At 37.7% G+C, this 15,413-nt stretch overlaps 2 protein-coding genes across 2 annotated transcripts; one reads left to right on the top strand and one right to left on the bottom strand.

Moving 5' to 3' along the window:
- Positions 1 to 448: 448 nt before the first annotated feature.
- slc7a9 (solute carrier family 7 member 9) lies at positions 449 to 8,624 on the bottom strand. Its single transcript, XM_058089127.2, has 12 exons — positions 8,583 to 8,624; positions 7,463 to 7,610; positions 6,079 to 6,321; positions 4,873 to 4,998; positions 4,680 to 4,779; positions 4,504 to 4,548; positions 4,218 to 4,341; positions 2,907 to 3,010; positions 2,706 to 2,802; positions 2,491 to 2,640; positions 1,024 to 1,198; positions 449 to 779 (listed from the first exon to the last, which is right to left on the bottom strand). The coding sequence occupies exons 1-12, from the start codon at positions 8,622 to 8,624 to the stop codon at positions 718 to 720; spliced, it is 1,416 nt and encodes a 471-aa protein (XP_057945110.2). The 3' UTR covers positions 449 to 717.
- Positions 8,625 to 9,826: 1,202 nt separating this feature from the next.
- Positions 9,827 to 14,408, top strand: nudt19 (nudix (nucleoside diphosphate linked moiety X)-type motif 19). Its single transcript, XM_058089724.2, has 3 exons — positions 9,827 to 10,626; positions 11,894 to 12,101; positions 12,185 to 14,408. The coding sequence occupies exons 1-3, from the start codon at positions 9,913 to 9,915 to the stop codon at positions 12,403 to 12,405; spliced, it is 1,143 nt and encodes a 380-aa protein (XP_057945707.2). The 5' UTR covers positions 9,827 to 9,912; the 3' UTR covers positions 12,406 to 14,408.
- The last annotated feature ends 1,005 nt before the right edge of the window (positions 14,409 to 15,413 follow it).

Here is a 15,413-nt window from a genome sequence, read left to right as displayed (position 1 = left end):
TTCAAGTATTTTCCCAAAGGTTTTCGGGATCACCAAGATGTCTTCTGGCAAAATTGAGACAAATCTTAATGTTGTTGTTTTTTGTCATGGAACTCTGCCATGCAGGCTATTTTTGATCAGCGTCATGTCAGAATCACAAACACTGACCTTAAGTGAGGCCTGCAGTTCTTCGAATGTTGTTGTGGGGTCTTTTGTGACCTATTGGATGAGTCGTCCCTGTGCTCTTGGGGTCATTTTGGTTAGCCGGACACTCCCGGGAAGGTTCACCACTCTTCCATGTTTTCACCATTTGAGGTTAATGGCTCTCACTCGGGTTCACCCCTGCTATAAACGTACCGAGCACTGTACAACATTGATGCTGCCGGCCCAAAATATTTATTTCTCAGTTACAGCAACATAATCAATCAACAATGAAAATCACAATAATAAAAATGTTTATCCAATTGGTTCATTAGTGTAGTCATTGGCAAGCCAGCGTTTTGTGATGAGAAGGAGATATAACCTAACAATCCATATCGGTGTCCAAGGTGTGAAAATTCATGTGCAATGTTTTGCAAAAACTGTCAAGCTAAATCTGTGCTTATTGTTGTGGAAACTCTGGACAGTTGTTTTGCTTCTTGAATGTAAAGAGCTTTTAATTGTGTAAACAACTGTAAAAAAAAAAAAAAAAAAAAATTCTGGTAGACCAAATTGACGTTAGCCTGGTTCTGCCTTTTCTCACTCGCATTTCTCAGGAGGAACGACTTCCAACAGGAGTTGGAGATGCATGGTGATGGGCCCTATAAGGGGCCAGAGCATCAATACATAAGAATAATAACACAGAGAAAAGTTATTGTTCATTCAATCATTCATTATTGACCACTAATGTTGGCCGTCACGGTTAAAGCTGGAGCCTATCCCAAGTGACTTGAGGCGAGAGGCGGGGTGCACCCTGGATTGGTCAACAGTCACACTCACATTCACAGCTATGGACAATTTAGATGCATGTTTTTGGACTGTGGGAGGAGGAAACTCTTTACTTACTCATGAGTCTGCGGGACCACTTGACCTTCAGGTGAACAAAGGGGTAGTAAAGCAGGAGCCCGCCAAGAATGAAGAGAGTACAATACAGGTACACCATGGTGGGACTGTCAATGATGGGGGCCAGAACCAGGTAGCAGGACACCAGGACCATTAGGACTGCTATTATTATCGGAACCTTTGGATGGATATTGACAGGAATATAAGACTAGAATTTTTAGACTAGAAAAGTTATACTGAGTTATATCCTTATACAGTATTCATGGTCTAGAGCAGTGATTCCCAAAATGTGGGCCACTGTCTCCTATTGGGCCGTAGTGGTACTGTAGGTGGGCCATGAGAGGTCATTAAAAATATGATTCCTTTTTCCAAATATTATTTTTTAAATTATTTTTATTGTAAAATATTTATTGCACGATTAAAAACAAATATTTATAGGCCTAAGTAATAACCTATTGAGTGTTATTGACCTGTCACAATATTTTAGGAAACTTATACAGTGTATGATTGGAACGTAGCTCTCTGGTCATCATGCCTGTCTTGGATGCGGTTATGAAAAGTATGAGAATTAATTAGATTAAAAGTTTGGGCTTTCTTTACCCCCCTGCTTTCATTCAATCCTGAATCTTAATAATAATAATAATAATAATAATAATAATAATAATAATAATAATAATAATAATAATAATAATAATAATAATAATAATAATAATAATAATAATAATATGATTATCACAATCATAATCATAATCACAATAATACAATTTTCATGATTGTTATTAATAATAGTAACATTAATAACATTAATAATAATAATCATACTAATCATAATCCTCATAATCATCGTAATTATTATAATTATTATATTATATATATTATATATATTATTATATTATTGTGATAATAATAATTATTATTATTATTAAAATGCTAATAATAGTCATTATTTTATTAATAATAATTATTATTATTTTTAGTATTATTATTATAATTATTATTATTATTGTGATAATAATAATAATAATTATTATTATTAATATTATTACATGTTAAGTGCTTTGAGAATGCAGCATTTTGTCTATGTACTGTTTATAGGACAAAGGTGGGCCGTAGACATTTTTTAGATTTTGGAAGTGGGCCCTGAGTTGGTAAAGTTTTGGAACCTCTGGTCTAGAGATTTATTCCAAAAGGCGCTCCAAAAACATGACTTGAAATTGAGTGATTTATATTTGGAGTCGTTTTATACTTGGGTCATCAAACAAACTTAAATATGATATTTTTATTGCTACCAATTGATATTTCACTGATATTGAATACATTATTTTAAAAATATTAAGAGATTTAAAAAGCATCATGAAAACAGATGTCACATTATATTCAGGGTCGTCTTATGCTGCATTTGGGTCAGCACAGAGAGTTTGCTGCATGATAGCACATCATCATCAACAGCATACACCATGAACATCTCACCTTCACTGGTCTTTTCAGCTCCTTCCTGGTGAAACGCATGATGATAAGAGCCAAAAACGTCAGGCCGTAGAAAAACCACTGAGCAAAGCTGAAGTAGTTAATGAGGGAGTTGATATCAGCTGGGATCATATATAAAATAGACAAAAAACCCTGAAAAATAAAGATTATATTTATCACAGGAAACACTACTTTACGGCGATCAAGAAGACACTCACGTCCAACATGATAGCTGGGGATGGGGTGAAGCGCCTGAGATTGATAAAAGACAAAATTTCTACCATGTGACCTTCTCGGCCGCACACGTAAGACAGTCTGAGGACCAAAACACAACATGAAGAACGTGTGGAGTGTTTTGTTACCACTTTACAAAAATGTCAGCCTGCTTACGACCATCATCAGTCAAGCCACTCCATTACCTGCCAGCAGTGAAGCAGCTTCCATTGGCTGAGCCAAATGTCGAGAAGACAACAAAAAGTGGAACGATCCAAGACATGGGGTAAAGAACTTTGTTTCCAAAAGTCTGAAAAATAAATGCAAGCAAGAAACATAGTCATGTCAGATGTCATAGTGTTGCTAGTACTTGTACATGTACAAGTACTTGCTGCTCTGTATGACATAGAAAGAACTTAAATGGACATTAATTAGTTCAAGAATATTAGACGTTAACCAAATCAATTTTTCACACGAGAAATAATGTAAATTAAATTAAAAGGTTACTGTGACCTTCATTGAAGATGTCCGCAAAGTCACAATATGACAGCAAGATCAACCACCACCACATTCATGTTCTGTTTTGAGTTTCAATTCAATCGTGTTTCTCACCTCAATACAAATAACCCAGACAAAGAAAGTTGCTAGTGCCAGCATTTTGATAAAGAATTTGAGTTAGGAGACCCGAGTTTGAGTCCACCTTTGGCCAAATTTGTGCGGAGTTCGCATGTTCTCCCCGTGCATGCGTGGGTTTTCTCCGGGTACTCCGGTTTCCTCCCACATTCCAAAAACATGCTAGGTTAATTGGCGACTCCAAATTGTCCATAGGTATGAATGTGAGTGTGAATGGTTGTTTGTCTATATGTGCCCTGTGATTGGCTGGCGACCAGTTCAGAGACAGCTGGGATAGGCTCCAGCACCACCACCACCCTCGTGAGGATAAGCGGTAGAAAATGAATGAATGAATTTGAGAAAAGACCGAATTCAAGAAATGACTCATGACAAAACAGGAAGATCGTGTCCATGTGGTGTCTTGCTGCCACACGTGTGTCTTCGGTAACAGTAGTCTTCTGTAAAGTTAAAAGTAACCTTAAATATTCATTTAGCTCTTTTATTCATCATTCCCGGTGAAAGTGGAGGAGGTAGATGGGGACTGGGAAGCTGGGTTTCCCTACTGAAACCGCTGCCCCTACAACCCAGACCCAGATAAGCGAAAGAAAATGGCTGGATAGATGACTGTTAGCACTGTAGCTCTAGCAGCTATGCCAGTGTTGCTAATGTTTATGTACTGTCCGATGTTACTCTGTTCTATTGAATATATATATATATTGTTTTGTTTTGTTTTATACATTGTATAATAGCGCTTTTTAGAGCTCCGCACTGTTTATTAGCATTAAAGCTACAGACACACGAAACAGCGTGTTCCCAGTAAGGCTTTCTAAAAGCATCTTTAAAACCATGGATATCTCAACAACAAGGCTAAAACATTATTGTGGGACCTCTGAAACTGTATTTACCACGGCTACAGCTGGAGACCACAGTATTTCATTGGTGGTCAAGGCAGTGAAATAAGAAATGTTGACCATCACATAGCAGATTGACACCAAAGGGATCCCAATGATGATGGCTAAGGGCAGGTTTCTGCAGCAAAATGAAAGACAGTTATAAAAGTTTCATTTAAAATGCCACTAGAGGGCATCAAACACCAACAACAATAGATTGTATTTTTTAAATTCCCATTGTGTTATCCTATTTAAATATAAATTACATAAAGTTATATGACTTGATAATTTTCCCGCCTACCTGAATGGGTTTTTCAGCTCTTCTGTGATGAAATTAAGTTGAGTCCTGAGAATGTAATGTATTGTAAACAAATTATGCAATCACACTTTATGAAGGCGTTGTCATATGATGGGTGTCATATTTGTTTATTAAATGACAATTTAATGGATTATTTATTATTGTGTAAAGATGCTTACCATCCATCAAAGGCCCAGAGTCCATTATAAAAGGCAAGTCCGATTGCTCCAATGGATGTTGGCTTGCTGTCAAATGCGTTGGACAAGGTCTCTGTTTTTCCTGCATATGAAAATATAAACATCAATACATAAAGCAAGCACATATTAGTGTTATTATCAAAAAGGTATCGTCTAAAAATCTATGACCACTGACCTTGTGCCAACAGAACGATACCAGCTACCACTATGATGACAATGATGAGCAATTTGGCTGCGGTGAAGATTTTCTGCACATTGCTCGCCACTTTGACACTCATACAGTTGATGGTGACAATGAAAACTGACAAAAGAAATGGGAATGTCGATGCGGGAAGCACAAATCCAAGGAAATGTGTTTGTTTCTTTCAGCTCATGCCTCATATTAACTCACTAGCAAGATCTCAGTGTATAGACTGGTCATATATCTCATCTGGTTTCATATTATCTACATACTGTATTGTATATAACTCTGGGAACTGTTGATTTTGTTAATACTTGGGTTGTTTATATTGTTTATTTTTCTATATTGTGTATTTTGTACTGCTTAACTGATTCTGTACTCTTGCTGCTGAGCAATGCAAATTTCCCCACTGAGGGAGGAATAAAGGCATATCTTAATCTTAATCTTAATCTTAATCTTAATCTTAATCTTAATCTTAATCTTAATCTTAATCTTAATCTTAATCTTTTAATATTATAACCTAATAATCTATTATATATTTTTATTATATATTTATATTAATCTTAATAATAATCTTAATCTTAATATTATATATTTATTATTATATATTTATATTATATATTTATTATTATATATTTATATTAAGATTACGATTAATATAAATATATAATATTAATAGTAAGCTTGAGATTAAGATTAAGATTTCAGCTGTAGCAACTCCAAAATCAGGAAAAATATTATCTTAAATAATATTTAATATTAATATTAATATATAACTTTTAATATTCACTCTTAATATTCATATTAATATTCATATTCATGATTATATTAATAAAAATGTTATTAAAGATAATATTTTTCTTTAATAACATTTTTTAATATATATATAAAAAATATATATATTTTTTTTTTTTGGAGTTGCTACAGCTGAGATAGGTGCAGATTCTGGACGACCTAGAAAGTTTTGTGTGTAGCTGCTACCTGTACCTACTATATGTCCAGTAAAATTGGACACCAGCAGATGAAAATTGCGAAACATAAGTGTGTTTTTTTTGCTTGACTTGTTTGACATTGTTCTGTCCTTGACCTTTGATTCAGACCTCCATGCTTTTACAGTACATGCTCTCACCTCCGGAAACCAAAGAATCAACATGATGAATCTCAAGATAAGAAAGGACAAACTGATAAAGCAGCAGTTACCTGTGACGGCAACAGAGAGACACTTGGTGACAACGATAGGAGGGCTGCAGTCCCCGTAGAAAGGAGCTGAGGCATACTCGGCAAAGCTCAGTGCAATGATAGCAAAGGAAGAAGGCTTCAACACCATCATCATAGTCCATGCGTAAAGGTAGGCCACCGGGGATCCGAAGGCCTCCTTTAGATAAGAATACTCTCCACCAGATTTGGGGATCATGGTGCCCAGCTCAGCATAGCACAGCGCTCCTGTCCAGCACAACACAAGACATAATTAAACATAAAGTTCTAGATAATAATAGCAAGCTCTATACTATTATTTGCATTGCATTGTATTTATCCATTCATCTTTTATGCTGCTTATCCTCACTAGGGTTATTAACCTAGTATGTTTTTGGAATGGGGCTGCACAGTGGACGTGTGGTTAGCGCGCATACCTCACAGCTATGAGACCGGGTTCAATTCCACCCTCGACCATCTCTGTGTGGAGTTTGCATGTTCTCGCCGTGCATGTGTGGGTTTTCTCCGGGTACTCCGGTTTCCTCCCACATTCCAAAAACATGCTAGGTTAATTGGCGACTCCAAATTGTCCATAGGTATGAATGTGAGTGTGAATGGTTGTTTGTCTATATGTGCCCTGTGATTGGCTGGCGACAAGTACAGGGTGTACCCCGCCTCTCACCTGAAGACAGCTGGGATAGGCTCCAGCACCCCCGGTAGAAAGCGGTAGAAAATGAATGAATGAATGTTTTTGGAATGTGGGAGGAAACCAGAGTACCCGCACGCATGAGGAGAACATGCCAACCCAGGTCTTCCCCATGGCCAAAGTGCAAACCACTCATGCTCTGCGTGGCCATATTCATAAATATATTACATATTGAATATATTTTAATAACAAATTAATTTAATTAATAAATACATGTTTTTTCCAATGCCACAATGGTGTGAAACATAAAACTAAAAAGCCACTTTGTTGTTAAACCCTTTATTATCCACTCATTATTATTAATGTTTTTAGGGTTATATTATAAAAACAGTCAATAAAACTTTATTTATTGATTCACTTTTATTTTAAAGGGCCAAAGTTTCAGATAATGAGGTTTGCACATTTGGAAGTGAGCCCTGAAAGAAGTTTGGAATGGCTCAAAACACTCGGTTTCAGAAGGCGTGGTAAAACTGCCCCTTTGTGATGTCACAGAGGAGCGGACTTCCTTATATGGGCATGGCTGTAAGCCAGATAAGCCCTCCACCCTCCTCTCAAGCTCTCCTTCTCTGTTTACGTTGCTAGAAGGGACTCTCGCTGGCTCGTAAGGGAAAGCCACATTTGTTTACAATTCCAAAGAACTAGAAAGATGGTTATCATGTGTAGCTGTGTTGGTATTTCACCCACCCATAATGGCGCATATTCCACAGGCAGCCCAGATGAGGAGGCAGGGGCCCACACCTCCCGAGTACAAGAGGACTGCTTTGGGAGAGATGAAGATGCCTGAGCCGATTATTGTGCCCACAATAAAAGAGATGGCACTCAGCAGGCCCACCTGTATGAGCAGAAGATGGAGTTGTGGGAATTTGTCTGTAGGTTGGAGGTCACTCATGGTGTCATCTTACAAAGAAAAATATAGACAATTTTAATAATTTTAATAATTTTAATAATTTTAATAATTTTAATAATTTTAATAATTTTAATAATTTTAATAATTTTAATAATTTTAATAATTTTAATAATATAGACTATGAGACAAACACCAAATATGAGTTTAAATAACAAACAAAATCCATTTTAACTTCACAATGCATTTGTCCTGCATTTGTGCAAAAGTTACTTTCTAATGATCCTACTTAAGTACCGTAAATGTTACAAAAGTATCTTTATTTAATGTGCATAACAAAAAATATATACAATATATATAATGTACTGCTTACTACTCAGTATGCATATTCATATCACAAAGATTTTCAATTGTCAATTGTCTATTCGAGTTTCCAATAGTCACTGTAAAGCAAATACCCGACAGGAGCCCCAAGTTAGCGCCAGGTCAAAAACATTGGTATTACTAGCCGTGGCTGTAGGCAACCTCCTGATGTAATATTTTATTATTTTCCGCATCTTACATGGATTACAGCCAGAACAGTAGCCCATGTTTTTATTAGAGATTATCGCATCTGTTGTGAAAAAATACATAACATTTGCTTAAATCTGCATATGTTTTGACTAATAATAGGCTGTATTCAAACACAGATTTATTAATTAATATATTTCTGACAAACCGTGATATGAGTGAAGCTAAAAATTCAGAGCGCCAAGTAGCAATGGACGACTGTATTAGTTTTCACATTTTTGAAATAACAGCCTCTCTTTAATTATTATTTGGTTCTGTCCTCTGTATGGTGTAAACAGTGCGAAGTATGAAGCCTCTTTACCTTTTATTCTTTACAATACATAAAATATATATATTTTTGATATATTTCCATATATCTTGATCCGAATAGATTGTGATAATGACGCTCACCTCCTTGTGAAGCACAGTTGCCTTCACCTGTCGCTTGTCCATGTCAAGCCCGGACTCCTTTCTCTTACTTGAACTGCATCCTTCCATGTTAATCTGCTAAGCGCGTTTAGGAAACACACACTATGCACGTCTCAGGGCCACAAATAAAGTTACAGTTTAACTTCGGAAGACAAAGATCATTGCAACAACATTATATTGCATAGTTAAGTTTATAAGCAAAACATGTGTGGAGGTATCTGATGATCTTGATAAGGTGGAACACTGCCAATGTAACCAAGTTGTTAATGGTGTTCGGGTCCATATTCATGTTCTCTATGAATTATAAATTGATGTGTGTTTTATATTGCTTTCTTCTATAAAAGTGTCCCCGTGTTCTGATCATGTTATGTACGGTATATTATGGGACACTTATTGGAATACATAATAAATACATCGATTTTCTATTCCGCTTATTAGGGTCACAAGGGTACAAACACATATACAAATTTTTTTCATATTTGCAAGAGAATTTACATTTTATTTTATTTCTATTCAATAAATGATCTGTATTTAATGAAATGTGTGTTCTTACATTTTAATTTATTGTCATAAGTATAAAAATATTCAATTAATTAGTATATTCAGAGATAATGTATATATAAAACATCAATATTAAATTTCAGTGAAAATGTTCATTCTTTCATCATTTTCTACCGCTTTTCCTTATGAGGGTTGCGGGGGTGCTGGAGCCTATCCCAGCTGTCTTCGGGCGAGAGGCGGGGTACACCCTGGACTGGTCGCCAGCCAATCACAGGGCACATATAGACAAACAACCATTCACACTCACATTCATACCTATGGACAATTTGGAGTCACCAATTAACCTAGCATGTTTTTGGAATGTGGGAAGAAACCAGAGTACCCGAAGAAAACCCACGCATGCACGGGGAAAACATGCAACCTCCACACAGAGATGGCCGAGGGTGGAATTGAACCCTGGTCTCCTAGCGGTGAGGTCTGTGCGCTAACCACTAAATTTAAATTTATTTACTTATAAAATCACACCTTTGACTATAATAATAAAATAAAATTGTTTTTTGTAGGTAATACACATTTGTAATACTTGAGATGCCTTGCTACAGTATAGTTGTGTTTATGTGTTATGTTTAAAACTCAACTGTAGTTCAGTCTTCCAGTTTGTAGGTGGCAGTATTGAGTCATCCAGTCCTTTAATGTGTCCGAAGGAGCGCCGACAGTAAAGTACTTCCGGTTCCCGCTACCAAAACAACTTTGATAGTGACTTTCAGGTTATTTGTGTACGCTTTAACAAAAGACAGTTTTATGTTTTAACATGAACAGCGGATTGAAGCACTGGAAAGAGGCGGCCACTCTCATTTTAGCAGCGGGTCGTGCGGACCGTTTATCGTCACCGCACCGCTTTGACTACCATGTTTTACTGCTTAAACGAAGCCCGAAAAGTGGATTCATGCCCAATGCTTATGTGTTCCCTGGAGGTATGGCGGATTCTTCTGACTTCTCTAGTGAATGGCTGGACATTTTTAAAGCCTTTAGCAGCTCTCCTAACTTCGGTTTAAGGAATGTCCAGCAACCCCCAGAGACAAGACCGCCAATATTTGCCACCGACAGACTGAAATTAGGCTCTCCTATCCCGGGAGAGGTCGCCTTCCGGATCTGCGCCTTAAGGGAGACATTCGAGGAGTCAGGAGTGTTGCTGTTTGTGTCCAAAGATGAAGAGATGAGTTTGCTGAAGAGCCTGGAGGACAGGCGTACTACCGATGAAGTTAAACATTATAAAATGAACCAAGTGTGCAGCAGTGAGCTGAGCAAGTGGAGGACTCTAGTCAACCAGAACCCGTCTAACTTCATCACAATGTGCAGGGAGCTGGAGTTGCTGCCCAACATCTGGGCTTTACACGAGTGGGCTAACTGGCTGACCCCCGTTGGTCAATACGGCGTGACGAGGTTCGATACGGCTTTCTTCATGTGCTGCCTAGAGGAGACTCCACACGCCCTGCAGGACCACAAGGAAATTGAGTGCTCTCAGGTGAAGAACTGTGGTAACTAAACTGGCTCAGCAATAGCGCCCTCTGCTGGTTGCAGCCACACAGTGCATAATCTTTTGTGAATTTTACCATAGGACTCCTTAGAGCAGGGGTCTCAAACTCAATTTACTTGGGGGGCACTGGAGCTAGGGTCTGGGCGAGACTTTCCAAAAAAAAAACAAAAAACGCAATTATTAAAAACAGAAAGATGAATAAACTTTGCTTTGGTTTCGATTTTCTACAAGAAAAGCTCTGATAAAACATTCCACTGTTCTCAAATATCTTACTTTTTATTTTTCTACACAAAATAAGATGAAAAATAAATAAACAAATCAAGAAAAGAGAAAATCAATCAGTAATGAATAAATAACTATAATAATAATAAAACAGCAAATAATAAAAACTCAAGAAACCACATAGTTGGTGGGTAGACAAATTATTTTTTTTCAGATTAAAATTAACAAAGCATTATTAGAGCCCTGTAGACATGACAAAACACGACTATAGTCACATTTATACTCTTTTTTTTTTTTTTTTTTTTATTGCGCAACTGCAGGGTCTTGAGACACATGCTAACTTGCAAACTAGAGAGCTAGCGACCTAAACGGTAGCCTTCAAGTTATTTCCTTTAAACTTAAATAGCCAAAAACTTACCACTTCCACACGGATAGGGAGGATAACTATTAACAGTTATTTAACCTTTAACATGAACATTAATCAAACGTAATAATTTTTTCTGGGTACATGATACCATACAGCATCCATATCAAACTTGCGGGGGCCGCACTAACATTAAACTTTCATATCAAGGCGGGGGCCTCAAACTAGTGTCCTGCGGGCCACATTTGGCCGCGTGTTTGAGACTCCTGCCTTAGAGACGAGTAATTTCTGCAAAAACTACTGAAACTTGGACATGTGTATTCAAACGTTTAGAGAGTTCACCTTTAAAGGATGTTGTGTATATTAGGTTCATCCTGAAATTTCACCCGAAAGCCAAATACTCGTTTTTGTGAGTAATGCATATATCATCGGAAAAAATTCAAAGTACATCACCAAATTGCTTTATGCTTTATACCAAATTGCTTTATGCTTATAATTGCTTTATGACAGCAATGTTTTTCATGTACTTCTGGCCAAGTAGCATAGCGTTCAGTTGTTCTGTGTGGCCCAGAGAACATAATTCAGTTGGGGCCTCCCTCACCCCCTGTGGGAATATGGGAACTAAACCAAATCAGTTCTGTCAACCACATCTGTCCATGTGATACCCAGTGGTCAACGCCTTCTGACATCTTGCGAAGCTACCAGGCACGGGAACTGTGGATGGCCCCCCCTCAGTTCTACGAACTGAGTCGCATGTGTCGCTTCCCTTTGCTGAGCGACCTCCAGAGTTTTGCCAGGCGGCGCTCCACAGACGGCTGTGAGCAGTGGCTGCCTGTAGTCATCTTACAGGAAGACGGCTACATATTAGTGCTGCCAGGTGCTCGGCTCCGTCACCATTAAGTATCTTTTTTTCAGACTGTTGCAGTGATCATAACAAATGTCTCTTACTGTTCTCTGTAGGAGATCAACTGTACCCATCAAACTCTTCTGAAGCAACAACAGTGGACATGACCGTGGGTCGAGACGGCTCAGAGACTGCACTGCATCGCTTCCTGATATCGGACCGCTATAGTAACCGCCTGCAGGTCAACATCACACCCAAGTACAACCACCTTGTGCCTCTTGTTGGCCCCTTTGACTCTGACACTAAAAATCACAATGCCACTATAATAACTAAATAAAATAGTAAGTATTGGTAAGATAAATTGTAAGCAAATGAAAAACTACAGTAACTGTAAATACAAATTGAACGAAACAAAAAAAATGTGTTTGGTTGAAATAATTTTTTTAATTAAAAAAGGAAATAAGTAATACAGTGCAATAAAATCTGATGCTTGAAAACTACAAATATCTTGGAAAATATATATTTTTTTAATAATAATTAAATAATAATTTATTTTATATATTCATTCATTCATTTTCTACCGCTTTTTCCTCACGAGGGTCGCGGGGGTGCTGGAGCCTATCCCAGCTGTCTTCGGGCGAGAGGCGGGGTACACCCTGGACTGGTCGCCAGCCAATCACAGGGCACATATAGACAAACAACCATTCACACTCACATTCATACCTATGGACAATTTGGAGTCGCCAATTAACCTAGCATGTTTTTGGAATGTGGGAGGAAACCGGAGTACCTGGAGAAAACCCACGCCTATATATAAGCCCTATATTTGTATATATTATTTAATAATAATAAAGACTATGTAACAACCATAAAAACATTTAAAAAAATAATGCCTGTAAAAAGCCTTAAGGAAAGCAGTGATACTGGTAGGTTACATTTTATAAACATTAAAATGTACATTAACTATTTAAATATATAATATAAAAGCTAATTAACCTGAGATTTTAAGCAGAACCGTCAGATATGGTGTATGTGAGCACATTTTAATTTATTGTATGTGAATCTAGTGAGCGGTGCCATATAGAGTCAGTATTTTCTTGAATATTAATTTTCACCAATGAAATTGTTGGACTGCACAGTGTACATGAGTCAAGTTGCAAAATAAATTAACAATTTATGGAATGAGGTCTCGTATTTGAAGCGTCCTCTGAAAGAAACGCAATAAAAATGACCAAATGAGATCGCACCAGCACAAATAAACACAACTTTGGCTAATGGCATGCATGTAATGGACGTAATGTGTGATGATGGCACCTCCCCATGTTCTATGTGTGTCTGTGTTTGTGTGAGAGGGACCAAGTTGAAATAACAGCGCTCAACCTTCGTGCTGTTTGCCTTGGAGAGTCAATTGAGGGTTACCATGGCAACTCCACAGCCTTGGAAACCTGCTATCTTTGTCCAAATGAAGTGATGATGCAGTGTTGTGTGTTCTCCCGTCAAAGACTCACCTTTAATGGTGGTCATCTTCTATATGTTAAATGTAGTTTTTCCTGAGGAACTGCTTGAATATCACAGCTTTGTAAAAAACAAACAAACAAAAATATTACATATATTAGGGATGTCCGCTAATTATCGGTACAGATAATTATTGGCACAGTTTGGTTTGGAAAAACCCTTGCCTGATATCAGCATATAATGCTTCTGTGACAGCGATGAAGTCCTCTCAACCACGTCCTTTTTTTGTCATAATTAATTATTCATATTGTGCGCAACTCAGTTTTGATGTTTGTGTCCAACAATTTCCATTCATGATTTATGTTGTTAGCATGCGCTATACATTCAGTGACAGCTTACGTGAGTCACTAAACTTGGTCAAATCACTATTATTAGCCGACAACAACTATAACTAATGTGCACGTGTGTGTTATGCAGTGCATAATTTACATACTCAAAGCAGGAAGTAGGTCTTCCCAAAGCAGGAAGAGGGCATGATATGTTTGCCGAACATTCAAATGTTGGCATCATCACATGCAAGGTAGGTTAACTGATGTTTTGATTGATTTTATAGTGAAGAATGCTGTTTGAATTGTAAAAAAAATAGCATAGAATCACAATAGGTGATTTTTACCATGCATGTGCACACTAAAAGTACACCTAAAGTATTTTGCTACCGCTCGGACCTGGCGTTATTGCTTGTACAGAAGCATCCATCCATTTTCTATGCTGATTATCCTCACTCCAGACAATCCCAGCTGTCTTAGGGCGAGAGGCAGGGTACATCTTGGAGATGTCATCAGCCAATCACAGGGCACATATAGACAACTGTTCACACTCACATTCATACCTATGGACAATTTGAGTCGCCAATTAACCTAGCATGTTTTTGGAATGTGAGAGGAAACCATAGTACCCCATGCATGGGGAGAATCAGCGTCCTAAAATTAATCCTATAATTATTAATTTCTGCTCCTCCTCCTGCCAGCATTCAGTGCAACTGCCACCTTGCATAACACAAACAAAGAGAAAGACTTGAAATAATGTACAATGTCTAAGAGTCCTTGCCCACACGCATGAGCACCGTGATGTGCTGTATAATCAGTGTGATTGGTCCTCCTTGTACTCATCATTGATAGCCACCACCTTTTAAGTTAACTGAAAGACACAATTCATCCACAATGTCAGCACACACAGACACGCTTCCTCCCCAACATAGACATGGATTTTTCCTTGCGCTAGTTATTAAATGGGGCCCATTATGGTTGTCCACTTTTCCACTGACCTATAAATGTAGTTAGAATGTTGTATTCTTGTGTTAAACGATGCCAAACCTTCAGATAATGAGGTGTGCGCATTTGGAAGTGAGCCCTGACTTCCTTATATGGGTGTGGGACCAATCACAGTGAAGTGGGTGTGCCCGGAGGCGGGCCATGGGTGGAATAAATTAAAAATTAAGACGATTTTGGAAATCCAAGGAAATACATTGGAATAGGTGCAGATTCTGGAAGATCAACAAAGATGTCTATGCGTGTTATCATGTGTAGCTGCTCTATAGGAGTCTACAACTCAATACACAAGCCAAAAATTAGCATAGTAGGTCCCTTTATATGATAACTGCCACCTTTGCGAAACAAAAATGAACAGAATTGAAACCAAAATGTGAACGCTTAAGAACTGCTATCAATGATCACCGCCACCTCGTGTAACAGAAGTAAACGGACAAGTCCCGGAATACAGTATCGTAGTAGGCAATCATGTCATAAGATTGCGACCAACCAGTTATTAATGATACCGTAATTATAATAATAATGAATAACATAAACAACCACGGCGGTCTTTGGTTAGCGC

This window comes from Doryrhamphus excisus, linkage group LG13 (genome assembly GCF_037039965.1).
Source record: "Doryrhamphus excisus strain RoL-2023G ecotype Guam linkage group LG13, RoL_Dexc_Guam_v1.1, whole genome shotgun sequence".
In the NCBI taxonomy this organism is placed as follows: Eukaryota; Metazoa; Chordata; class Actinopteri; order Syngnathiformes; family Syngnathidae; genus Doryrhamphus; species Doryrhamphus excisus.
This window is presented reverse-complemented; position numbering and strand designations above follow the sequence as displayed.